Here is a 27,516-nt window from a genome sequence, read left to right as displayed (position 1 = left end):
AGGTCTGTCAAAATTTTGAATGACTGTCATTTTTTCCTTCATCGGTAATATTCCTTCTCCATCTAGTGTTAATCCTAAGAAATTCACTTTTTCCTGTCCATAACACGATTTTTCTTCGTTAATGGTAAGTCCATTTTTTGAATAACTTCCCTAACCATATTTTCTATTTTCTTTAGTTCTTTCAACGATTTAGCGTACATCAAAATATCATCTAGGTATATAAGAACATTTTTGCAATTCCTGAAAACTTTCTCCATCTCTTTTTGAAAAATCTCCGGTGCACAAGATAGCCCGAAAGGTAATCTCTTGAACCACATTAATCCATTCATCGTCATAAACGCAGTCAAATGGCACACCTCACTATGTAATTCTATGTGAAAGTATGCGTCTTTCAAATCTATCTTAGAAAACAAAATCTTTCCATCGTTGTTGGGGATATCAGTCCAAATTCTTTCTAATGATGGCATGGGGTACGGATCTCGTATGATAGCCTTATTCGCTTCTCTATAATCAATAACAATTCTAAAGTCCTTATTTCCTTTCGGCATTAGCACCATAGGTGGCACAAAAGATATTTCCGCATCCTCGCTGTCTACATACTCAATGATACCGTTAAGCTCCATTTCCTCTAGTCTCTCATTCACGGCTCTCTCAAATGCTTTAGGTATATTATAACGTATTATTTGTTTGGGTGTGACTGTTTTGTCTATTCTAAATTTTACCGCACCAATATTCAATTTTGGAAATGTATCCTTTACCGTCGTCTCTTCTGTTTTATTACGCAACATATAATGCTTTCCAGGTCCTATGCATACTAGACCTAAGCTGACTGCTGTGTTAAACTTAACAGGGATATTTCAGCTCCCTTTACCACAAAAAATTTTGCCATAGTTCTATTAGTTCCACCTGCACATATTATTGCTTTAAATGAGCATTCTACGTCCAAAACTGCACTATTCGCATAACTCCGCAGCGTTGTTTCAGGGTGTTGGCATGGCATGCCATAAGCGGCCAAGAACCGGCCAGAAAATCCCCCTTGTAATCTATTTCCTTGCTCTCACTACGCACTTCCACGGCAAACTCCAAATTGTTCTCAACTGTCCAACCTGCCATCTTTCTAAACCACTTCCGTGCTTGTTCTGTGACGATGCTGTCCGCTTGCTACACCAAAAGCAACTGATCCTGATAGCTCAGGTTGCCACCAGCCCACCCGTTGCAGTGTTATGTGTGCGATCGTCACTTATACGATCACACTTGTTTACCATGGCATTGAATTCCATGGAATTGTTTTTGCCAAATCTTGGACGGCACGCCATCACGCCGGACAACAGCCGAGTTCGGTTGAATCCATCTAAGCAAACCAGTGACCGACCATCCATTGTATTCCATAGAATTGTTATTGTTGAATATCGGGCAGCTGTACCAGACCGGTCAGCCGGGTTCTGCTGGCTGAAATAAATAAGAAAAAGAAGAAGAAAAACACGAAACAAAAAACGATATAACGCTTTATGTTTTTTTTTCAGCCGAGCTAAACTCGGCTACCACCTGCGTATACATTTTCTTCGAGGGGCCATGAGCTAAACTCGGCTACCACTCTGGCTTACACTTTCTTCGAGGGGCCATGAGCTAAACTCGGCTACCACTCTGGCTTACACTTTCTTCTAGGGGTCATGAGCTGAACTCGGCTACCACCCGCGTATACATTTTCTTCGAGGGGCCATGAGCTAAACTCGGCTACCACTCTGGCTTACACATTCTTCGAGGGGCCATGAGCTAAACTCGGCTACCACTCTGGCTTACACTTTCTTCGAGGGGTCATGAGCTGAACTCGGCTACCACCCGCGTATACATTTTCTTCGAGGGGCCATGAGCTAAACTCGGCTACCACTCTGGCTTACACATTCTTCGAGGGGCCATGAGCTGAACTCGGCTACCACTCGGGCTTACACTTTTTTGGAGGGGCCATGAGATGAACTCGGCTACCACTTATTTCCTTTGTTTTTATTTTTCTTTTTTTTAACACTCCTTATTTTCTTCAACCTAGGAGCGCTTTTATTCATCATGGCAGGATCGCCAATGTGATATTCCATAGAAACCACCGGAGCTACGGTAACACACGCCTGCTCTTTATTCCGTCCAACCTCATACTGCCCGCACACCCTCACTGCTACTCTCACATACCACAGGGAGCATGGTATGAATCGATGGCATGATGAGAGCAGATACATATATAAGCATCCTGTGTGAATTAATCTGTTTTCCGTGAAAAATACGGAGTTAGTAAATAAATTAATGTTCCATTAGGAAGACGTATTAAGCTATACATGAATATTATTTAATTTTTTTTCAAGCGAATCGAATAAAACTTCTTTAATAGCTCCCACTTAGTCTCAATTTTAATCCTATGGAGATTTCGTTTGCAAATGTTGATGCAAATGTGGTGAGATTGACATGATTAGTAAAAACAAAATATGTTAAAGATCTGAAAAACTCATAGGAAGAACCAATGCCAAATATGTGCAAATAGATATAAAATAAATTATATCTGTTCGAGCAGCTACGCGAATCGTGCAGATTTGAACTGCGGATCGGATCACATCCGTGCCCGTTCATGTATACATCTCTATCGATCTTCAATTAATAAATAGAGGGCGAAAAGGCTTTTTCCCTCTCTTCATCACCAGCAATTTCTTACAACGGCTTCGGTAATTATTAGCAGCAAAAACCAAAGAAAGAAAAGGAAACTTTATCCGAAAACTATTCGCGACGAAACATTGGTGCCGTGACCAGGATTGTGCCGATATCCTGAATATTCGCAATTTTTTTCGATAAAGTGCTAAACACCTTTGCCTTTCACTGCCCGACCGTTACACTGCACTTTACACTACACTCGCGCACACGATAATCGCAGTTTTAGTTAGATGCCAGCTCAACCGCTTATTTTGTCGTCGAGACGAACGATTTTGATTGCCATTTTAGCCCGTTACGAAGAGTTTCTTCAAAACTACCAGCCCGATAGGGATTCTTTGTGGTGGAAACTCGTATGGCCAAATTTGACCAAATATGCAAGGATTTGGAGAGCCTCCAACAGCAGCTGGAGGACAGTGCAACCACTACTGAAGAGATGACACACAATGCCGCCCTTAGGGAGGATTTTGAACGGCGCTTGATTCGCGTTCAATCAGCATTGAAAGCGAAATATAGAGAAATTCCGCGCAGCGAAGTGTCGCAGCAAGGAGCCGGTAGGAACCCGCTACAAGGCATAAAACTGCCCACCATCGCTCTGCCGGAGTTTGACGGCGATTATATGCAATGGCCGACCTTTAGGGATACCTTTGAGTGTTTGATTCACGATAATGTTGATTTGCCGCCAATACAAAAATTCCATTATCTACGCGCAGCCCTAAAAGGTGAAGCAGCGCAAGTGATCGAGGCCATTACAATAAGCGCCTCCAGCTATGAATTAGCTTGGAATGCTTGGAAACACTCGCTGAGCGATATTCGAATGAATATTTACTGAAAAAACGCCACTTACAAGCGATGTTCGGCATCACACCAGCGAAGAGGGAAAGTGCGACAACCCTGCACCAGTTAGTGGACGAGTTCGAGCGTCACAAAAAAACCCTAAATCACTTGGGAGAGAAAACTGACGGCTGGAGTAGCATATTAGAGCATTTACTTTGCACAAAATTGCCCTCTAACACATTACGCGATTGGGAAGAATTTGCTTCGACCAATGACAATCCGAGCTACGATTCGTTGATTGCCTTTTTGCACCGCCGTATGCGCGTACTCGAGACGCTATTAGTAAACAAACCCGAACTATCACCTATAGAAGCACCGATACCACCAAGACGCACCATTTTTCCGCGCACTGCTAGTTTTGCTACCACTGACCGCGATGTTAATAAATGCCCGTTGTGCAATATGCCGCACACCATAACAAAATGCCAGCGATTTAATGCCATGAATCCTGCCCAGCGGTACCCTAAGGTACTTGATGCCCGCTTGTGTTTGAATTGTCTGCGAGACAATCACCGTGCCCGCGATTGCTCGTCACAGTACAAGTGTCGTCATTGCAACTTGGCGCATCACACAATGATTCACACTGAAAGCACTCCCAGCACATCTTCCACTACATTTCCAATGCTAGATGCGCAAGATGAACCTTCACACACAACACACGCCACTGATGATCACACGGCTAGCATACAACGCAGCCACGCAGCTGCAATAAAAAAATCACCTTCACAAATATTATTACAAACTGCACTTCCAAATGTAACCGATGCACACGGCATCCTGCATCCTGTGCGTGCACTCTTAGACAGCGCATCACAGCCCAATTTAATGAGCAATCGCCTTGCTCAGAGGTTGGCTTTGAAAGGTAGCACGGTTAACATAACCCTCAAAGGAGCAGGACTATCCACCAGAACGATGAGGAGGTCGGTTCGAGCTCAAATTGCTTCACGTGTTGAACACTTTGACTTGGATGTCGATTTTCTGATAGTAGACAAGGTGATCGCTGATCTGCCGGCGCATGATGTTTCCACTCGCGGCTGGAACATTCCTTCGGAACTTGTTTTGGCTGACCCGCAGTTCGATAAATCAGCCCCGATTGATCTCATCCTTGGTGCCCGTCATTACGCTTCCTTCTTTACGAACGTAAAATCGCACGAACTTGCTCCGAACCTTCCAACTATGCTGAACAGCGTGTTTGGGTGGGTCATGATTGGTCCCACCTCTCCTCAGAATCCTGCATCTCCGACCGATTGCACCGCCGCGTCCACAATCTTCTGCATGGCATCCCTGGAGGAGTCTCTCGAACGCTTTAGGAAGCTGGAAGAGTTAAGCGTCAATGATTCGTACTCACCTGATGAGCGGCGATGCGAAACATTTATAAAGAAACCACTCAGCGCGACGAGTCAGGTCGCTATATTGTACGATTGCCCAAACAGACCGACTTCACGGAAAAGCTTGGCCTGTCTAAAACTACCGCTTTGAGACGCTTCGAGCTGCTGGAGAGGAGGCTAGAACGCAATTCACAGCTCAAGGAAGACTATCATGCCTTCATGAAGGAGTATTTAGAGCTGGGGCACATGTCGCTCATGAACAAAGATAGTGGGGATGAACGGGCGTACTACCTACCGCACCATCCCGTATTTAAAGCCTCCAGCACCACCACGAAAGTAAGGGTCGTGTTCGACGGATCTGCAAAAACAAGCACCGGTTACTCCTTGAATGACATTCTATGTGTTGGTCCAATCGTGCAGGACGAGCTGCTTGATATCGTGTTGCGATTCCGCACCTACCAAATAGCACTTGTGGGAGATATAGCTAAAATGTACCGACAAATATTGCTGCATTCCGATGATCGTCGATTGGTACGCATATTCTTTCGATTTTCGCCGCAAGCTCCGATCCAAGTATATGAGCTCAACACCGTTACATACGGACTAGCACCTTCCTCGTTTCTGGCTACACGCACACTTATCCAACTAGCAGATGATGAAGGGACTGAGTATGCGCTTGCACCTGCAGCCCTGAAACGAAACTTTTACGTCGACGACTTCATTGGTGGTGCCAATAACGTTCGCGAAGCTGTTCAGCTGCGTAAGGAGTTATCAGCGCTACTTGCCAATGGTGGATTTGAGTTGCGCAAGTGGACATCAAACAATCTGAGCGTGCTCTCCGGCTTAAGCACCGAGTATATCGGCACACACTCATCGCTGCATTTTATACCCAACGAGACGGTCAAAGCACTCGGCATCTCGTGGAAGCCTGAATCGGATGAGCTGTGTTTTGAATCCAACACTGAGGCTGATGAAGCCACGTCGACTAAGCGATCTATTTTGTCGAGCATTGCCAAAATGTACGATCCGCTCGGATTGATAGCACCGGTGATCGTGCGTGGTAAGATGCTGATGCAGGAGCTATGGCTACTGAAATCCGGCTGGGATGAACCTGTTCCTAATCACATCTGTAAAAAATGGAAGGCGATTCAGAGCGACTGGAAAACGTTATTCGAGTACAGGACTAACCGTTACGCTCTCTTACCAGATGCAACAGTAGAATTTCACACATTTACCGATGCTTCGGAGGCCGCCTACGGAGCATGTGTATACGCTCGTTGTGAAAACGTGGCGGGAGAAGTCCGCATCAGCCTATTAGCTTCAAAATCTCGAGTGGCACCACTGAAGCGCGTCACGTTGCCGAGACTTGAACTAAGCGCAGCTGTCCTGGGCGCCCATCTGCATCATCGCGTCAAGGAGGCAATGCAGATCGTGTGCGCCGAATCGTTTTTCTGGTCCGACTCAACAGTGACGCTAAAATGGATTGCGTCACCTCCCAACTCCTGGAAGACGTTCGTGGCAAATCGAGTAGCTGAGGTGCAACACTACTCTCATCCAAGGCAATGGAGGCACGTTCCTGGCACATCCAATCCTGCTGACTTGGTTTCCCGAGGCATGTCGGCAGCACACTTCACGCAGAATCAGCTTTGGAATAACGGTCCAGATTGGCTTGTGCAACCTTCGTCCCATTGGCCCAGCTCAGATCCAGAACCAAGCGATGAGGCGGACCTAGAAACACGCCAGGTGAGTGCCGCTTTAGTTTGTACACAAACTCATCCATGGTTTGGCATTTCTTCATCCTTCGCCAGAATGGTACGCATCATTGCATACTGCATACGGTTTGTGCGCAACACCAAGCAGAAGGCGCGATCACAGCGACCGATACCGCACACCAATGCATCCAAGACGATCACGCCCAAGTACGTGGATGCTGCAAAAACTGTGCTTTGCAGACTAGCCCAGCAAGATGCATTTTCCGCGGAAATCAAGCAGCTAAAAAAGGGAGAAGCATTGATGAAACAATCACCTTTACGAAAACTTACCCCATTCCTGGATACAGAAGTAGTAATACGGGTGGGAGGACGATTGAACTTGTCGCAACTACCGTATCAGTCCAAGCATCCAGCTGTTCTACCGAAGAACCACAAATTCACTCGTCTACTTGCGGCAGATTATCATGAAGAGATGAAACATGCTAGTGGAAGGCTATTGCTATCCCGCATTAGAGAGCTGTATTGGCCACTGGACGGACGTCGCTTGGTAAAAAGCATTGCAAGGAACTGCTTCCGCTGTATTCGGCACGATCCCGCACTCGCCCGGCAGCCGGTTGGCCAGCTTCCACCATCCCGCATCACCCCGAGCCGACCTTTTTCTGTAACCGGAGTGGACTACGCCGGTCCATTCTACTTGAAGCCAGCGCACCGGAAGGCAGCAGCTACTAAGAGCTATTTGTGCGTTTTCGTGTGTTTCGCTACGAAAGCTGTGCACTTGGAACTCGTAGGAGACCTCACAACGGCGGGATTCTTGGCAGCGCTACGCCGATTCACATCACGACGCGGATTGCCAGCCCACATCCATTCTGATAATGGGAAAAACTTCGAAGGCGCAGAACGTGAACTGAAGGAGCTTTTTGAGCTGTTCAACGACGAACAACACCGCAACACCGTGGCTACCAGATGCGCTGACCGGGGAATCACTTGGCATTTCTACCCACCAAAGGCTCCACACTTCGGCGGATTATGGGAAGCAGCAGTAAAAACGGCGAAGCGACACCTCTATCGTCACCTGGGCAATACGCGGCTGTCGTACGAAGGCTACTGCACTGTGCTCCACCAAATCGAAGCAGCGATGAATTCCCGTCCGCTGTTGCCTTTGTCCGACGATCCCAACGAGCTAGCTGCACTCACACCGGCACACTTCCTTATTGGCACATCGATGTTCGCCGTGCCTGAATCGGACTACACCCAGCTGAAATCCTGCACGCTGGATGATCTTCAGAAGTGGCAGCTTTTGGTTCAGCGTTTTTGGAAGCATTGGGCCACTGAGTATCTACAAGAAATGCAAAAAAGTTATGCAAGTGGTGGCAGCAACAACAGCAACATACTTCCCGGCAGGTTAGTGTTCCTCATGGACGAATCGTTACCCACCACTCGTTGGCCTCTCGCGCGTATCGTTGAAATCCATCCCGGTGAAGACAAGATAGTACGCGTCGTTACGCTCAAGACAGCTAAGGGAATAATTACGCGACCGATCACGAAAATATGCGTTTTACCGCTCAGAACTGATAGCGAAAACCACGTGTAGTCTAGAAAGCAACTTTTTGTTGACATTCGTCAAGGTGGGGAGGATGTTCGAGCAGCTACGCGAATCGTGCAGATTTGAACTGCGGATCGGATCACATCCGTGCCCGTTCATGCACACATCTCTATCGATCTTCAATTAATAAATAGAGGGCGAAAAGGCTTTTTCCCTCTCTTCATCACCAGCAATTTCTTACAACGGCTTCGGTAATTATTAGCAGCAAAAACCAAAGAAAGAAAAGGAAACTTTATCCGAAAACTATTCGCGACGAAACAATGTCAAAGGTCCTCGAACATGTAAAGAATGACAGAGGGTTGCATATAAATTATAATTTTTATGTTATATTTGTTCAGAAAAATATTTTATGTGGAATGAATAAAACGGGCACTTTATTTTGGCACAGTGATTTTGATCAATTTTGGAAACAATATTTTTTCTTGAACCAAACTTCTCATTTTTGTCATGTTATGATACTGTGCATTCTAAAGCATATCACGAACAATGTTTGAAAAAATAAAGCAGTACAATAACTTCATTTTTCACGGAAAAAATATAAAAAATGTAAAATTGTATGTAGTGGCCACTTTATTTTGCTGGCCACTGTAGCATGGTTCGCTGAATCCTTGAGGTCACAACACGCTGTTCCTCTGACGTGAACCTCGTCAGGAATTCAGCGACCCAGCGGCCAAACACATTCTCCGAGGAGTTTGCATTGGCCATCGTGGCTTCCGCCACGCGTGTGAGGGCCTCGCTCATACGAAGCCCCTCGTCGCTAGGGGTTCGTCGACGACGCCGTCCTTGCCGAGGATGGGACAGGTTTTGGATGGGAGAGGCTTGGGAAGGACGGGAGACTTGATGAGGAAAGGATACCTGAGAAGAGGAGGGAAGGGGAGAATTTCGGGAGGGTGTAGGATGACGGCTTGGTTGATGGAGGTTGGAGGTTGGCTGGGACTGAAGAGGTTCGCTGGGACTGAAGGATTGGGTGGAAAAAGTGTTTGTAGGGTCGGGACTAAGGGAACAAGGTGGATCATACTCAGTGTATGAGTGATCGGAGCCGTGTATGAGCTGAACCCGTTGTGACGAGGGAGTTCAGAGCGAGGCCTTCATCTTCCTCGTCAAGCTGAAATGAAAAATGGGTACAAAATTAATAGAAATTATAATGGAAAAAAAAATCTTGTTTGCAATATAGAAAATGTATGCTTATATTAATAATCCTTTCATCTACCTAATAATACTTTATACACAGTGAAAATTATGGGATAATCTCGCGTCTTTTTTAAAATTTAACATTTATTATTACTAATAAATAGTCTAAGGTTCATTATGTTTACTTTACAAAGGCTTTCGTCTTAATTTAAATGCACGCTAATTCAATGTTCCTTTTTATTTTCAGCTACCGTCCACTAAACAACAATGGCTGGAGGTATCACAAAGGTTTGAGCAGCGTTGGAACTTCCCCCATGCCATTGGTGCGATGGACGGAAAGCATGTCAAAATCCGCGCTCCTGAACACAGTGGATCCGATTACTACAATTACAAAAACTTTTTTAGTATTGTGCTTCTAGTAATAGTGGACGCTGACTACAATTTTCTGCTCGCGGATGCGGGAGGAAAAGGAGGCATTTCGGATGGAGGAATACTTCGAAACAGTCGATTGTTTCAAAAACTGGAAAACAAGTTGTTGAATATACCTGATCCAGAGCCTTTGCGAATACCATATAGAGTTCCAGTACCGTACTTCTTGCTAGGAGACAAGGCTTTCGCCTATACCGATTACTGCATCCGTCCATTCGGTGGAATCCATTCACCTGGAAGTTACCAGCGCATTTTCAACTATAGACATTCCCGAGCTCGAATGCCCGTTGAAAATGCGCTGGGAATTGTGACAAACATATTCGAAGTATTAAGTGGGTCAATACGTCTTCCACCGGATGTAGCAAAACACGTTGTTTTAACGCCATTATATTTACACAATTTCTTGCGTAAAAGTGCTTCAAGGCATATCTACTCGCCACTATCTTCATTCGACAGAGTCGTTAACGGAAGTGAGGAGCCAATGAAGGGTTAGCAGGTCTGCAAGGTGTTTCGTCAAGGGCACCTGATCGATTGTTGAATATTCGAACGCATATGGCACTAGACTTTAAACATAATTATAACCATTATGGTTGAACTGGTCGTTCAACCATTATTATGGTCAGGTCGTTGCACAACATGTCAAATAAGAATAAGCCATTGAAATACAACGAATTTGTTTGAATTGATTTATCAACGACATCGTCCTTAACCTTCACTAATAACATGTTATGATATTGATGTGATATTGTGTATATATTTAACATTAACCATACAAATTGACCAACTCGCTGAAACAGCTATTTTTACGATGAAACTCATTGTGATTGTTGGACTCTCAAAACATGAAAACTAACATCAATAAAATCAATAGAAATATGAAATAAAATGAAATATAACTACATTAATCGATTATAAACGGTTTATTGGCAACAGTTGATTTACAGATCAATGAAAACAGATAATTATATTCCTTAACTAGTAAAAAGGTGTATAATATTTTAATATTGATGAAATATATTGGTAATATAATATTGAGAGGCTTTACTCTGGTAAACTTAGGGTTCAGAGGTGAAAATAAAGTATTTAATAAAAACAACATTTGTAGAGTTGGAATGCTGGTACAAATCTCGATATGATGCCGGGCGATATGAAACCATGGTCTTGGCCAAAGTGGGCAAGTTGCACGTTAAAAGGTATTAGTATGTTATAAATATACCATTTGTGACAACGCTGCTTCCGAAAACTTTTTGAAGTGATATCATGTAACAAGATAACACGAAAAAACATAGAGCTTTCAAAGATATATCATATAAGAAAAACAACAATGCATATAACGACGCATGAATTGTAACAAACTCAGTTGATTTTGAAACGCATGCAAAATGCTAACTGTGGTGATTTCCGAAATATTTTTTTATTAATAACAACTTTTTATTCCGTCCAATCGAATAGTCGCGTCCATCCTTGCTAAGATCAATCACAAGACTGACGATTCTCCTCCTCTCCTCGAAAAGCCTCCTATTTTGACACTTCCATACGAACGGATGTATCGCCTCTCGCTATCTCACTCTCTCCGCGATTAGCCTGATTTTTATTTTGAATGCGCCGATACTTTTCGTTAATCGCTATTCTACTTAACTGTTTTCATGTTTCTACTTAATAAACTTATATTTGTATGTTCTTATCTGATTATCTGATCATCATTGAATGATTGTTACTTGCCTTATTCGAATCTATGATATATATTTATTTTGCTTGCTGCTCTCGATCCCTACACTAACTTTTTTAATATAACACATAGGGCAAAAGTTATTGAAGTAACAGAAATGGTACACGTTGGTACAGTAGCACGTTGAAAGTATGTAATTCTAGGGATAATTTCAACGGTAAATAATTTTGTGAACATATTATCCTGTATCACATGGTTATTAAATCAATGGATGAACTTATTGCACCCCTGTTTGCATTGTAGTTCTTATTTTGTATGGTGACCTTGAAACCATAAGCAGGGTCATTCACCAATTGTTGCACACGACCAAATTATTGCTCATTATTGCACCACAGCAAAAACTATGCCGGTTTGATAATATTTAATGGAAATGGTATCAAGCTACCGACTAATTTCCTTCGATTTCGAAATATGAAACTATAGAATTTCAAGGCTGTGACGGTTTTGCTATTAGGCGCACTACGTGGTAGTTAGGAATATAATTTATAATTTACAATATTTTTTCAATATTGATTATTAGGCGTACTACGTGATAGTTAGGAATATAATTTATAATTTACAATATTTAGCCAATGGCTAAATGTTTTTTTAAATTATTATCGATAATGTAACATAATAAAACCACTTTTCAAAAAAAGAAAGAGCTAATACATTTCATATCTTAAAGTGTGCAACTAATACATTTAATAACAAAGTGTGCGGTAGATCGATTAACAGCAACAAAACAACAGATTATTCTTACCGTGTCTGCATGTTCAGCGTCCTCCGACGCATCGTTCATAAACGACAAAGCCTCCCAGGCTGGCCATCGCGGGCGATAAACTTCGGCGTAGGCTAAAATAGTCAACAGGTTAGTTGTAGCCTTTTAGCTTGAATAAAAAAAAAACAATTTACCTGACCCGGTCTGCATGCTCTGGCGCACTTTGGATCGGTATGACCGATATTTGGCCAGCATGTTTTTTTGGCCTTTGCCATGGTCAGCCCGACCTCTTCTGCAACACACATCCATGCATCATTTTGACGGTCTCGGTTTTTGTAATGTGGAGATTTTTTATTGTAGATGATGTTCTGTTTTTCTACCGCATTAGCCATCCGCAAGCAGAGCTCCACGTCCTGGAATAGTAGTTAAAAAAATTAATAAGACGCATGGTGTTTTAATTGTAAAACATAATAAGGATAGTAACTAAAGAAAACCGGCATAGAAAATGAGATGGTTGGATTTTTGGAGGAACACGATCCAATAGACACAGGTGCAGGAACAAAGGAAAAAAAAACCGGTTTAGTAATGAGTTTACGAGAGGCAAGTTGGCAAGAGGCAAGAGGCAAGATAAGTGTGGCGATACCCTGGGGTAAATTCTTAAACCATGTAAGCACCACTACTACGAGCTACGGCAGTTGCAGCGATCTAGTTTTAACCTCATCCAACATAGTCACTCAGCCGTTGTTAATTAAGTACACCCATACTCACCTCTCGCATATATTTACGCGGTTCCCGTCCTGATCCCGAAGCCAGTCTTGCTCCCGATGCCAGGCCTGATCCCGAAGCCCGTGCTGCTCCCGATGCCCGTCCTGAAATCTGTGCCAGTCCTGCTCCCGAAGCCAGTCCTAATCCCGATGCCAGGCCTGATCCCAATGCCAGCCCTATTCCCGAAACCCGTCCTGATACCGGTACCTGTCCTGATGCCAGTGCCCGTCCTGATACCGGTGCCAGTACAGATACCGGTACCTGTCCTGATATCGTTGCTAGTCCAGGTGCCGATTGCTGTACCGATTTCGTTCGCTGTCCTGACGCCGTTCCCGGTCCTGATCCGTTCTGATTTACATTCATTTTTTTAGATGTTTTGTTTGGTTCTGCTAAAATAAAATACACATGAATGTTTATTTAATATTAACTCGGAAAATAAGTGAAAAATAATACCGTACTTTTACAATGCCGGCTTTATGCTTGTTTTGTTTTATTTTGTTTAGTTGTGATAATGCTCTTCCTTTTCCTGTTGACACCTACAATGCTCATTTTGAGTTTTCGGGTTGATGTCAAAAAGATTTCGGATGAGATTTCAGCTCTCGGAGCTGAAATCTTTTTGACGTAAAGTTTTCGCCTGGCCCCCCCTTTTGACCGAAAACTTTTTGACATTTCGATTCATGTAGCGAGGCCTTTATCAAACCTAATAATAAGAAGAAGAAAATCCCATATAAAAATTTGACAGGCTGTCCGATAAAATCGCATGCGAAAAAGCGTTGCCACCGCCCTAACCGATCGGTGAGGCAGTAGAGTGGAATGGTGTTTGCCGCCATAGCAACGTGGTTAAAAAGTCGAGCAGTGGGATATGCAGTTGAAAACTTCATAGAAAAAAAAAACGATTTTAGTCGGATAGCCATATCTACTGCTCCACCCCAGTTGATATAACTAAATAATATGAAAAACCATGTTTAACAGCTAGCAAAAAGGATGTTTTACCGCTGTTTCAGCTATTTAAGATGTTATATCATTAATTTAACTGTAATTTTGTGAACATACGTATCCTTAAAAAAATATTCATCATTCATAAGTACAGCGGCACTAATCTTGGTGTTGGGATATTGAACAGTAAACTTGAAATGCCGTCGGGGGCCCCTTCGATCATCAGTCACAGGTGCTAAAATTTTAGCTGACGTCGGGGTGGGGGGGAGGGGGGGGGGTTCAAATGATTCGCCTGCCTCGGGGGCCCTTGGCGCTAGTACTCTGTCCATACGGTATACTATAGAATGGCGATCTACGGGGCGACCGCCTAGTCCGCCTACCGTTAGGTCCGCCACTGCATTGGAGTGTTCACTTTCTCCGTCTTTCTGGATTAAATATGGTGTGATGAATAATTAAATAATAAATGCCTTTTTTTAAAGCTTTTTATTTTTAAAGTTGGTAAATATTTAGAGACTTAACAACATGTCCCCCATGGGTGCAAACCCCAAATGGACCTAGCCCCCATACGTAGGACTGAATAACCTGCTATGCGTAATAAATAAGTAACTGAAAGCCAAGCCCACTAGCGGTACCAATAGGGCTTCACTGACAGCGGTTTTTGTGCCAAAAGAAGAAAAAGAAGAAGAAATATTTAGAGAGTATAGTATAGTAAAGCGGCTGGCAACCTTTGCTACCGAAAGTTCCAAATTCAAGTTATTTAAAAAATATGAACGGTTATGAACCGCTAGCGAAAGAGCCTTATTGGCCTCGTAATTCGTAGCCGATCTTTGCTGGTATAGTATCGTACAACATAGCGACACACATGATAAAACCACCGGTCCGGTGGTTGGCAGACGATTCGCTGACCTAGTGGAGAATTTCTTCTATTTGGTGTAAACGTTCTACACGGATATGTAGCCTGTACAGGCTTTTAGTACTTCTTCTCTGCTTATTCTTGTTACGGAGGGACGGTCCATTCTAGACTTGAACCCTCGCAGGGCATGTTGACATCTATACCACGGGACCACCCTGGTGCTAAAATAGAATTTTACACTTAAATGGCGAAAATATGAGTAAATAGAAGCAAGAACAACGGAGCAGCCACTATAATGAAATGGTTGTATGGGCTATATGGCCCACCGCCGAGCAGCGTATTTAATTCTTTAGGCTCCGCTGGGCTGGCCATTTTATACACATGCAACAGGACGAAGCATCCAGTTAAGTTCTTATAAGTCGTCCAAAAGGATGGAAAAATTGTTCTTTATGCTAAAAAACTTTTATATTAAATTTAAAATGTTTCTCTAAGGAAAGATCTTGGTCCAATTTAAACAGCCTGGGAATCCGTCACAGATACACAAAGGGATTGTACTAGAATCTGTCGTAACTGACAACCGACAAAATCAAACGCCGAACACTGTATAGAGGTGCTCTATAAAGCTTGACATGTTGTTCAAGAGCCCCTCCATAGAGTGCCAATCGTTTAATTTTGTTGGTTATCAGATAAGACAGATTCCAAATTAGTCCTGAATAGGTATTAATGGAAATAATCCAAACACCCATTGCTGATTCTTCAAGTACATTAAGTTTTCAAGTACATTCATTTGAGACACGTAGAGCTTATAGGTTGGTCCTAGTGAAATAAATAGAAATTGCTGTTTTTACAAAATGGAAAAGCCTACAGAGTTCAAGGAGTAAGTATATAATTTTAATTATCATTTAAATGAATATATAGTTAAACGCATTATTCCTTTTTTTTACTGTTGCTCACGTAACAGAAAATCTCGAGCTTCGAAAATTCAGCTTGAAATCCTTGTTGAAATAATGGAAAAAAAATCTTGGCATAGCTAATAGCTTTGGCACTAACCAGGATTCTGCATGGAATGATTTTGCTGCTGAACTGAATGCGCTGGGACCTCCCAGAAAAGAAGTAACCGCATGGAAACGAGTAGGTTTGCTTTATTGAATGCAGTAACGATTTATTATTTTACGTTAGTATATTTAATCCACTTATTTTTTACAGACCTGGATTGAAAAAAAGTTGTTTGCCAAGAAAAAACTATCACAAAATAATAAGGAAATAAACAAAACTGGTGGTGGAATACCAAAATCGTGGAATTTAACAGAGATGGAAAAAAAAATTGTTCAAATAACAAACATGAGAGGAAGGGCTGCCAAAATCGAAGAGAGCAACTGTATAGGCAATCAAGAATCCATAAAAAAAACGTAGAAGTTACGGAACCGTCAAAATCTATCATCAATGAACTTCCCGAAAATCCACAAGATACACACCGGCTAATATCTGCCGATTCGAATCACATCGACCAAACTAATGACCGCAAGTATAACTCTGATGAAAGTATCAGAAATCAAAGTTTCAAAGACACACAGGAGCCAGCTGCAAAAAAAAAAAACAAAGAAAATTCAGAGCTGACACAACAAGAGTTTCAAAAACTTATCTTAAAACAAAATGTTGAGACAAGCAGGCTTTTATCAAATATTTCAAACAATTTTGAAACATTTGTTTCTGCAACATTAGCCCACTATAATGAAATATTCAAGTCAAATAAAAATAAACCAAACTAAACCATAATCAAAATCATGTTTTCCTTAAATAAGATAAGATATTTTATTATAATGGTCTCTATGGGTTCAATAGACCTATTAGCATAAATAAGTTATACAGTCATACTTTATATAGGGAAACCATCTCATTGGGAATTGAACCGATCTGGCAATTTAAAACATGTTGAAATCAAGTAAAATCCATACCAAAGCACTGAAGTGCATTAAAATTTAATTTACAAAACATATATTAAAATTAAACCAAACACAAATCAATAAAACCGAAAGGCGTTAAAAAGCGTTTATCCTTCGAGGCTGTTCGACATTGTTTATCAAATCCCCCCTCCGAACCCAAAAAATATTAAGCCGACATAAACAAGAAAGATATGCACAATATAAACGATAAAAAAAACTTAATCTATAATGTAACTTCACAACACGCCTTCATCCATGCTCCGTACAATAAACTAGTCTATAAAATCGTTTTGGTATGATGGTTTAATGTACTTAGGATAATTGAATAGCAGATTGGACTATTGGTGTTTAGTCTGAATGAATCGAGTTATTCATCCAATGGTATTCCGTTCATAATCAAGAGATTGTGCAGCATACAGCAAACGTTGACAATTTTAATACATTTTTTGGGTGTATAATGAAGCTGTCGTTCGGCATGAATGCAACGAAATCTGTTTTTTAGCGCTCCGATTGTTCTTTCAATAATACTCCGTGCGTTGACGTGCTGTGTGTTAAACAACGCTTCTGAGCTAACGGATGCAGAATTTCTATTTGGTTTTATCAGCCAAGGTTTTGCTGGATATGCCGAATCTCCTGAAACCAGTTTGACAGAAAATTATGCTGTTCATGAACAGTAAATATATTCTATTCAAAGAAACGTACCTGAGATCTTTATACGTTCTCCAGAGTTCCACTTATTGTCTAAGTACGAAGAAATAGGGCTTGAGTGGAATATATAGGAATCGTGATCAGAGCCAAAGAATCTTGCGTCCACAAAACGTATTAATGATCTGTGGTCACATATCTGAAAAATAACATACAAATAACAACTAATTAATACTGTAGAACAAAATCATGCCACACGTGATACTTACCATTAATGCATTTAGACTATAAAATCCTTTACGATTGTAATAGTCAGTAGGATTTTCGTGAGGTGCAATTATCCTTATATGTGTTCCATGAACACACATAGCAACATTTTCAACCGGTAGTTTTTCGTAAAAGTAACTATTGGCCAGCGGCCAATAGTTACAATAAGCGCGTAAGGCTTAGTGTGTGCCGAGCGCCGAGCAGAGTGTGCACGAAGGCCGATCGAGCAGGAGATCTCTGCAGGGGCGCTCGGTGCGACTGGCGCGCGGCCTACGTTTTAAAGTGTTGTACGTTTCATCAGTATTTATTATTGTTGTCAAAACAGCCTTGACAGCCAGACAACCATCACAAGCCGCCCGACAAGACGGATGGAACCAAGCGCTAGATGGCCGCCTGCGACGGACCACAGAACCGAACGCTAGAGGGCCGCCACGACACGAATCAAAAGAGACGAAGGCAGTAGCGACAAAATAAGCGAAAGAGAGAGACACGGATTTTTGTAATCGCACGACCAGTACCATTTAATTAAATAAAGAAAAAACTAAGCCGGATTAAGGCAAATAAAGCGAGATCAACGCAGTTTTCCTGTTCATTTAATTTTGAGTACTTCCATTAAAGAAGCCGAGTCGAAGCATTTTAAGCCGTTTTCTTTGCATATTTAAGTCGATTAAGTCGCTTTTTCCACAAATTAAAAAAAATCCGTCTTTTTCGTTTGAGAGCAAGGACGATCTACGTTCTAAAAGTGCGCGAAGGCGAACGCAAGAGAGAGTCTGAGCGCGAGTGAGGTGAAATGCGGCACGTGCGGGCCGCAGAAGGAGGACAACGTCGTAGCATGTGACCTCTGTGATATGTGGCACCACTACACGTGCGTAAGTGTATCTAACGCCGTGGAAGAAAAGAGCTGGATTTGCCGCCCGTGTAAGGAGCGGAATGGTGGGGAGGAGGCAGGACTCCCCGCGGCTTCAAGCCCTACATCGGCAACCCCAATGGCGGCAGTGGCGGGACCGTCCTCAACGCCGCAACACCCACCGGTCTACCCCGTCGCTCCTAGTTCTAGATCTGGTAGCAGAGTGAATAAGACGCGTTTGGATCTGCTGTTGGAGCAGATGGCGGAGGAGGAGGAGATCGAGAGACGAGAATTCGAATCTAAGAGGAGGTTTACGAGGCGCCGGTACGAGATTCTTCTTGCCAAATCGGAAGACACGGCATCGCTCCTGGATGAGCTTGCTATCGACGGTGACGATCGATTGCAGCATGGGTCAGTGGAGATGCAGCCAAGAGTATGCAGTGTAAAACGATCGAGCCATCGGCGCATGCCCTGAGCAAGAAGCCCGTAGCGTCGTCCCAACCTGCTGCACCAGGTGAGTGCACAATTATGGAGAAACCCAACCACGCGTCCACTCCAACCCAAGGAAGAGAGAGCACTCAGAAGGAAAACTCAGGGAGACACCCTAAGCCACTCACGGGTACTCAAGCAGGTAAGTCCAATGCGAGAGAGCAAGGCGAGTTCCTAGCTAAAATGAAACACGCAAGTACCATCCTAGCTCAGTGAGGTTTTCAAATGAGAATAGCCAGCAGAACACGTACAACGAGAGAACAGCCTCCTTTATGAGAAAGTACCTTCCACCATCCATGAGATACGCTTCTAGCTCCCAACGCACGCTGCCCACACAGCAACAAATACTTTCGCGACAAATAATCCCAGCTGCTCTAACCATGTTCGATGGATCCGCAGAAGAGTGGCCGGACTTCCTTGCTGCATTCGAAGATTCAACCGAAATGTGTGGGCTGACAAACAGGGAAAACATCCAACGTCTTAAAGCCTCCCTTAAGGGACCAGCATATCAGGCGGTCTACGGTCTTCTCCTTCACCCCTGCAACGTGGACGAGGTAATCGAAACGCTTAGAATGCGATTCGAAATGCCAAGGAGAATAATTGATCAGTGTGCACAACGCATAAGAGATCTGACCACCCCCTGCCTAGACCGACCATCAACTGTGGTTGACTTCGGGCTGGCTATAAAAAACATTTTATCTACGGTGCAAGCTTGTAGTGACCGACATGGGACCTTTTTTTATGATTCCTCCCTCCTGAACGCGTTGGTGAACAAACTACCATCGACTATGAAGTACGACTGGGGAGGATACTGCGAAAACTTACCTGCAATTTCATTGTACGATTTCTCGTCCTGGATTAAAGGTATAGTGGGGAAGGCTAGTATGCTGATGCGAGATGACGACGCAGTATCATCGCAAAAAAACGTGTGTAATCAGACAAGGGCAAATCAGCCAAAGGTGCTCCCACCCAAGTGTGTAATATGCTACGGAACGTGCCCGACGATCATACGATGCGAGCGTTTTTTGGGCTTCAACAGCGATCCCCGATGGGACGCCGCTCGATCTACTAATTTATGTTTCTTATGCTTGAAGAAACATGCAGGGACGTGCAACTACAGAAGGAACTGTGGAGTGGACGGATGCAACCAAAGACATCACCCACTACTCCACCCCGCGCAAAGAAATGAGGCCGCCCATACGAACGCTACATACCAATGCAATATACATCAGCTAAGCACCTCTACACTACTTAGCTACCTCGCTACCAGTGGTTCTCTACGGGCGCGCAGGAAGTGTACAGACGTACGCTATGTTCGACGACGGTTCCGAACTGACGCTTATAGAAAAGTCCCTAGCGGACGAGCTGGAATTTCATTTCATTTCATTTCATTTCATTTCATTTATTTAATACAATATCTGCCATCAAGGCTAAATATAATGGACTTAAAACTAATTAAATACTAACAAAAAAACAAAATGATTCATGAAAAACTAAGCCTAACTAACCTAGTCTTGACCTAGCAAAAAAGAAAAGAAAAAAACAAGGGTAGAGCGTAGAGACTATCATAAACTTAACAAAAAAAAAAGAGAGTAATAGAAAACTAAGGAGAATAATTAAAGGGAATTAGAAGAAAAAATACGGTTACGGAATGAGTTAAGAGAGGAGTCGAAATCAAAGAGATAGTAAAAGTGGTTAAACAACCTGAAACAGGACAGAAGAGGGTCATTGAAAGTATAAAGAGTATGACGTGTTTCAATTGACAGAGGATCACGTGGACGAAGAGAACGAGAGGGAACATACAGCGAGATGGACGAGAGTAAATCAGGAGCATCAGTAGCAGAAAGTAATAAGCCACCAATAAAACAAGCCTGAAACACTTGGCGGCGGAAGCTTAAAGAGTGAAGATTGAATAACTGCAATCGCGTTTCATAGGGAGGTAGTGAGGCAGCACCGAACAAACGACGAAAAGCAATCCTGGTAAAGAGGCGCTGAATGCTTTCAATTCTCGAACAGCCATCAATAGTGGGAGGATTCCAGATGATACTAGCATATTCAAGAATAGGCCTTACCAAAGCACAATAAAGGATTCTTAGGATGCTTTGATCTCTAAAAATAGAGGTAAAACGTAAGATAAACCCAAGGGTTCGGTTTGCTTTTAGTAGCACCTCATCAAGCTGCAGTTTAAAGTTAAGACGACAGTCAAGTATAATACCAAGGTCACGGATGGACATAACACGAGAGAGGGAAGCGCTAGAGAGAGTATAGTTAAATAAAACAGGAGAAAGAGAGTGAGAGAAAGAAATAACAGAACATTTTTCGGGACACAGGCGAAGTAAATTGGATGAACACCAATGAACAAATGCATTGAGGTAATGCTGAAGTCTCAGACAATCAGAAGAAGAAGACACAGGTAAAAAGATTTTGATATCATCCGCATAAAGAAGATGACCATCAGGAGGTAAAACATTACAAACATCATTGATGAACAAAGAAAACAGAAGTGGACTAAGCACACAACCCTGAGGGACACCTGACGTACAAAAAAACTCCTCAGATAAGTACGACCCGGTTTTAACCCTGCATGATCGATTACTTAAATATGAGGACAGCCAGCTAATAATGCCATCACCAAAACCAAGTTTAGACAATTTAGCTAATAATAAAGAGTGAGGTAAACTATCAAAAGCAGCATGAAAGTTGGTGTATATTGCATCAAGTTGGGTACCGGCCTCAAAAGATCTAAAAATATTGGAAACAAAAGACATGAGATTAGTTGAAGTAGACCTACCAGGCATAAACCCATGCTGTTTAGGGCTAATAGCTGAACTACAACTATGAAGTATGGTTGGAAGGATACATAGCTCAAAAGTTTTTGCTGTGGCGCATGTTTGGGTTATCCCACGATAATTAGAAACAATGCTACGGCAGCCCTTTTTGTGTACCGGAAAAAGCCAACAGGATTTCCAAAGAGCAGGAAAAACCCCAAGAGAAAGTGAAAGGTTGAAAATTTTAGCAAGGTGTGGAGCAAGCACGTCCTTACAGTTTATTAAAACAGAGGCAGGAATGCCATCTGGACCAGGAGTAAAAGAACGTTTCAACCCAAATAACACCTGTACAATTGTTTCAGAACTAACCGAAATATCGGAGAGATTAATTAAGTTCTCTGGCGTGTAGAGAAGCCCACCCTCAATAAGGTTAGGGTCACTAACCGGTGGCTCAAACATTTGGGAAAAATGTGCAGAGAATAGCTCACAGATCTCAACAGGCGTAGAGGCAGTTCGAGAATCAAGTACCATTTCATTAGGTAACGTATTGCACCCTCTTCGTATTCTAACAAATTGCCAGAAGGATGCTGGATCAGAACGGAAACGCGATTGCAGTCTACTCGAATAGGCCTCAAAACGAGCCCTGTTGTATAGTCGATGCGCAGAGGCAGCGTACTTAAATAAACGAAAGTTGAATGCAGATCGGTTCAGACGATACCTGCTAAGATATTTCATTCTATCCTTTTTCAGGTTGCGAAGAGTACGATTGGACCAGGGAGGATTAGGAGGGGAACGAAAAATAGGTGTACATGAAAGGAGTGCAGAGGTTAACAAAGCATTAAACGATTGGACAGCCTCGTCGACCGATGTACATTGATAAAAAAAAGACCAGTCGGAACGAGATAGAATTGAATTAAGTTTACGATAGTCTGTGAGCCGAAAATTATAACGAACACTCAATGAATTAGGAGCAGAAGGTAATACATTCCTAACCCTACTAGCCCTAAATAAAGAAGACGGTAACGCAATTTCTAGGGCAGGATGATGGGCATCCTGGGGCAGGAGCAGTGACGAAGCAGGATACACAGAACAACAAGCTGCTGCAGCAGAGTTGGAGAGCACCAGGTCCAAATAATGATTTAAATGGTTATGCACCCCGTTCAGCTGATAGAGTTCATGCAAGTTTAACATATCCAAAAAGCAGGAACTGGATGTATTCGAAGAAATATGTGGCACATAATGTCTTATAGCTGAAGATGAATCTGGCCTTACTACGGTAGAAAGCGACCACTCTAACGCAGGTTGGTTGAAGTCGCCCAGAAGGATAAGATGATCATTCGGTTTCATTTGCATGTATGCATCACTGATGAAAGCAGAAAGGGATTCCAAATAGTTGCGGTCGCTGCTCAAATACGGTGGCACATAAACAATCCCCACATAAAGACGAAACTTAGAAAAAGAAACACGTATACATAAAGCTTCAAGCGTGGGTTGATTAATGTTAAGTGCCACAGAAGGATATCGAACGGAACATGCAAGTAGCACACCACCCCCACGCGAACGTTCATTGTTTAACCTGCTTCGATCGCAGCGGTATATGTTGTAGGCATCACTATCAAGGACCATGTTGGATGGAATCGATTCATTTAACCAGGTTTCAGTAAGGGCAAGCATTTCAAACCCTGATTCATTCGCAGAAAGGCGCAATTCATTGTATTTGGTGCGAAGGCCTCGAACATTTTGGTAATATATCACGAATGGGTCTATTAATTGTGAGCTGTTCTGTTGCTGAGATTGAATTGTGATTGAAGCCCCACCCCCGTGATAACTGATGCGGTGTGGGAGGAAACTCCAGTTGAATAGCCTCTAGGATCTCGGTCAACTGGGATGGTGATAGAATCCCGCGCTGTGGGGGTGGCGATCGATGTTCCAAAAAATGATCCGGATGAGCGGTAGTTTTTGGCACAGCTGAAGAGCAATTTTCACTATTTGTACGATGCGAAATAAGCTCAGAAGGGTCAAATCGAGCCCTTTCATGTACACGTTGCTTTGGTAGGCCACGAGCAACAAACTCCCGAACAGTAAGTGAAACTGGCCAAATAGTAGACTGCAGCGCAAGCTCCTTAAAAGATTTAGGAACACTCACTTTGAACGATATGAAGGACATCGAGTCCAGGTTCACACCCTTTTTCGTGAGACGGTAAACATTAATATCGTCCGTTGGTAGCACAGCTTTAAGCCACACACGCATATCATCAGCGGAGACATGCGATTTGATGTTCGTGAAGTATAACCATACTTTCTCGGCTATGCCCGTGTTGGTGGTGTTTTGGTTCAAAACAGGATCAGAAGATGCTTGTGTATTTGTTCGGTAGTTTCCAGCACTAACATCACTAGTCGGCTTAGTACGATGATTGTAGTGGTTACAGTTGTCAGAATCTTCTACAGTGTTGGTATCGTTCGCAGCTTGGATATCAGCAGTGAGCTCCGTTGAGTTAGTAAATGTACGGCGAGCGGAAGCTGTTTTAGTCGTTCTGGATGTATTTGTGGCATTGAGCGACGATACATTAGTGGATGTGTGCGTAAGCGATGCGTTGCTAACAGACGGCTTAGCTAATATGGGTGCTAGCGCTCGCTTATCAACGAGAGCGAGGATCTCAGGAAGCAAATCGCTCTTGATAGCCGATCTAAGAGAAGAGAGAGATGAGTCAATTGTGGTGAGAATATCTGCTTTCACCAATTCGAGTAGGGCTGCTATCTCACTTGTGAGAAGTGAATTTGTGCCATTGCGAAACTCGTGACATGTTTTGCACAACCACAATAACTGATTATTACGCCCAAGCTCACGAGTAGAATCACGAGACAACCCCGTGCAATGGGTGTGATGCTTGGAACCACAAACACCGGCACAGGACACCGAATTAGCACTATCGGTGGGTGCATTGCAGGTTGAGCACTGCATAACGATGACTCAGCACAAACTGATGAGTGACAGGAGCAGAAACGAAGCCAAACACTTTCTCGGCAAAAATGTTGAATTAACAGAAAAACTCCAGTGCAACTTTATATTAATCGAAGGCACGCACTAGCCAGCACGAACAACTCAGCAGCACCACTGTTGTAAATGTTGAAATTCCAGAAAATAGCACGGCAAAACAGCATAAAAAATCAGGAGCACGAGGAAGGCACATCCACTCAGTTTGACAGTCAATCTCTCTCTCTGAGCCTTAGATTAGATGGGCCAACGAGTCCTATCTGCCTGCAATGGACTGCAGGAATATCTAACAGAGAGGACGACTCAAAACGTATAATGTGATGAAAGCAGAAAGGGATTCCAAATAGTTGCGGTCGCTGCTCAAATACGGTGGCACATAAACAATCCCCACATAAAGACGAAACTTAGAAAAAGAAACACGTATACATAAAGCTTCAAGCGTGGGTTGATTAATGTTAAGTGCCACAGAAGGATATCGAACGGAACATGCAAGTAGCACACCACCCCCACGCGAACGTTCATTGTTTAACCTGCTTCGATCGCAGCGGTATATGTTGTAGGCATCACTATCAAGGACCATGTTGGATGGAATCGATTCATTTAACCAGGTTTCAGTAAGGGCAAGCATTTCAAACCCTGATTCATTCGCAGAAAGGCACAATTCATTGTATTTGGTGCGAAGGCCTCGAACATTTTGGTAATATATCACGAATGGGTCTATTAATTGTGAGCTGTTCTGTTGCTGAGATTGAATTGTGATTGAAGCCCCACCCCCGGTGATAACTGAGGCGGTGTGGGAGGAAACTCCAGTTGAATAGCCTCTAGGATCTCGGTCAACTGGGATGGTGATAGAATCCCGCGCTGTGGGGGTGGCGATCGATGTTCCAAAAAATGATCCGGATGAGCGGTAGTTTTTGGCACAGCTGAAGAGCAATTTTCACAATTTGTACGATGCGAAATAAGCTCAGAAGGGTCAAATCGAGCCCTTTCATGTACACGTTGCTTTGGTAGGCCACGAGCAACAAACTCCCGAACAGTAAGTGAAACTGGCCAAATAGTAGACTGCAGCGCAAGCTCCTTAAGAGATTTAGGAACACTCACTTTGAACGATATGAAGGACATCGAGTCCAGGTTCACACCCTTTTTCGTGAGACGGTAAACATTAATATCGTCCGTTGGTAGCACAGCTTTAAGCCACACACGCATATCATCAGCGGAGACATGCGATTTGATGTTCGTGAAGTATAACCATACTTTCTCGGCTATGCCCGTGTTGGTGGTGTTTTGGTTCAAAACAGGATCAGAAGATGCTTGTGTATTTGTTCGGTAGTTTCCAGCACTAACATCACTAGTCGGCTTAGTACGATGATTGTAGTGGTTACAGTTGTCAGAATCTTCTACAGTGTTGGTATCGTTCGCAGCTTGGATATCAGCAGTGAGCTCCGTTGAGTTAGTAAATGTACGGCGAGCGGAAGCTGTTTTAGTCGTTCTGGATGTATTTGTGGCATTGAGCGACGATACATTAGTGGATGTGTGCGTAAGCGATGCGTTGCTAACAGACGGCTTAGCTAATATGGGTGCTAGCGCTCGCTTATCAACGAGAGCGAGGATCTCAGGAAGCAAATCGCTCTTGATAGCCGATCTAAGAGAAGAGAGAGATGAGTCAATTGTGGTGAGAATATCTGCTTTCACCAATTCGAGTAGGGCTGCTATCTCACTTGTGAGAAGTGAATTTGTGCCATTGCGAAACTCGTGACATGTTTTGCACAACCACAATAACTGATTATTACGCCCAAGCTCACGAGTAGAATCACGAGACAACCCCGTGCAATGGGTGTGATGCTTGGAACCACAAACACCGGCACAGGACACCGAATTAGCACTATCGGTGGGTGCATTGCAGGTTGAGCACTGCATAACGATGACTCAGCACAAACTGATGAGTGACAGGAGCAGAAACGAAGCCAAACACTTTCTCGGCAAAAATGTTGAATTAACAGAAAAACTCCAGTGCAACTTTATATTAATCGAAGGCACGCACTAGCCAGCACGAACAACTCAGCAGCACCACTGTTGTAAATGTTGAAATTCCAGAAAATAGCACGGCAAAACAGCATAAAAAATCAGGAGCACGAGGAAGGCACATCCACTCAGTTTGACAGTCAATCTCTCTCTGAGCCTTAGATTAGATGGGCCAACGAGTCCTATCTGCCTGCAATGGACTGCAGGAATATCTAACAGAGAGGACGACTCAAAACGTGTCAGTTTCGAGGCGTCTGGCCCCAAACAACCCAACCGTTTCACCATAAGTGACGCCCGTATTGTCTCCAACCTATCCATCCGTTCCCAAACGTTGAACCTGATCGAATTAGGAAAAAGGTACCCACACCTAAATGGAGTAGACATGGAGTCATTAGCCCATGCACACCCTCGACTGCTAATTGGTCTGGATAACGCGAGCCTAAGTTTTGCAACGAAAAGCCTAGAAGGGGGATATAACGAGCCGGTGGCAGTCAACACAAAACTAGGATGGCTGATCTTCGGAAGCTGTAAGGAATCGCAAAAGGCAGACATTGCAGCGGACTGCTATCAGGTGAGCCGATGCAAATGCGAAAACACGCTGCAAGAAGTACACAACGCCGTAAAACAATACTTCTCAATTGACAGCCTTGGCATCTTTAGAGGAAGTCTCATACAACCGGAGGAAGAGCAAAGAGCAGCTGCAGGACTGACATCCATCACCCGGAAGGATGGAGGGCGATACGAAGGGCTGCTGTGGAAGTACGATGGAGTCACGCTACCCGATAGCGAAGGTATGGCCAGAAAACGCTGGAACTGTCTCAAACTGAAA

The 27,516-nt window shown here is 43.3% G+C and overlaps 3 protein-coding genes across 3 annotated transcripts; 1 reads left to right on the top strand and 2 right to left on the bottom strand.

Annotated features, from left to right (window-relative positions):
• Nucleotides 1–4,886: 4,886 nt before the first annotated feature.
• LOC121590641 lies at nucleotides 4,887–8,156 on the top strand. Its single transcript, XM_041910481.1, has one exon. The coding sequence runs from the start codon at nucleotides 4,887–4,889 to the stop codon at nucleotides 8,154–8,156; it is 3,270 nt and encodes a 1,089-aa protein (XP_041766415.1).
• A 13,479-nt stretch (nucleotides 8,157–21,635) lies between these two features.
• On the bottom strand, nucleotides 21,636–24,785 carry LOC121590634. Its single transcript, XM_041910470.1, has 3 exons — nucleotides 24,434–24,785; nucleotides 23,751–24,357; nucleotides 21,636–21,644 (listed from the first exon to the last, which is right to left on the bottom strand). The coding sequence occupies exons 1-3, from the start codon at nucleotides 24,472–24,474 to the stop codon at nucleotides 21,636–21,638; spliced, it is 657 nt and encodes a 218-aa protein (XP_041766404.1). The 5' UTR covers nucleotides 24,475–24,785.
• Nucleotides 24,786–25,003: 218 nt separating this feature from the next.
• On the bottom strand, nucleotides 25,004–26,735 carry LOC121603743. Its single transcript, XM_041904555.1, has 2 exons — nucleotides 26,384–26,735; nucleotides 25,004–26,307 (listed from the first exon to the last, which is right to left on the bottom strand). The coding sequence occupies exons 1-2, from the start codon at nucleotides 26,422–26,424 to the stop codon at nucleotides 25,386–25,388; spliced, it is 963 nt and encodes a 320-aa protein (XP_041760489.1). The 5' UTR covers nucleotides 26,425–26,735; the 3' UTR covers nucleotides 25,004–25,385.
• Between the last annotated feature and the right edge of the window lie 781 nt (nucleotides 26,736–27,516).

The sequence above is a fragment of the Anopheles merus genome, chromosome X (genome assembly GCF_017562075.2).
Source record: "Anopheles merus strain MAF chromosome X, AmerM5.1, whole genome shotgun sequence".
In the NCBI taxonomy this organism is placed as follows: domain Eukaryota; kingdom Metazoa; phylum Arthropoda; class Insecta; order Diptera; family Culicidae; genus Anopheles; species Anopheles merus.
Note: the sequence above shows the minus strand (reverse complement) of the source record. Positions and strands in the feature narration are given on the sequence as shown.

Bases quoted from the DNA above. Each gene is read 5' to 3' on its own strand.
- LOC121590641 (XM_041910481.1), top strand. From the start codon at position 4,887: ATGCGAAACATTTATAAAGAAACCACTCAGCGCGACGAGTCAGGTCGC.
- LOC121603743 (XM_041904555.1), bottom strand. From the start codon at position 26,424: ATGTCACGAGTTTCGCAATGGCACAAATTCACTTCTCACAA. The intron at 26,308-26,383 runs GTGAGATAGCAG...CTCTTCTCTTAG, and splicing joins CACAAATTCACTTCTCACAA to ATCGGCTATCAAGAGCGATT.
- LOC121590634 (XM_041910470.1), bottom strand. From the start codon at position 24,474: ATGTCACGAGTTTCGCAATGGCACAAATTCACTTCTCACAA. The intron at 24,358-24,433 runs GTGAGATAGCAG...CTCTTCTCTTAG, and splicing joins CACAAATTCACTTCTCACAA to ATCGGCTATCAAGAGCGATT.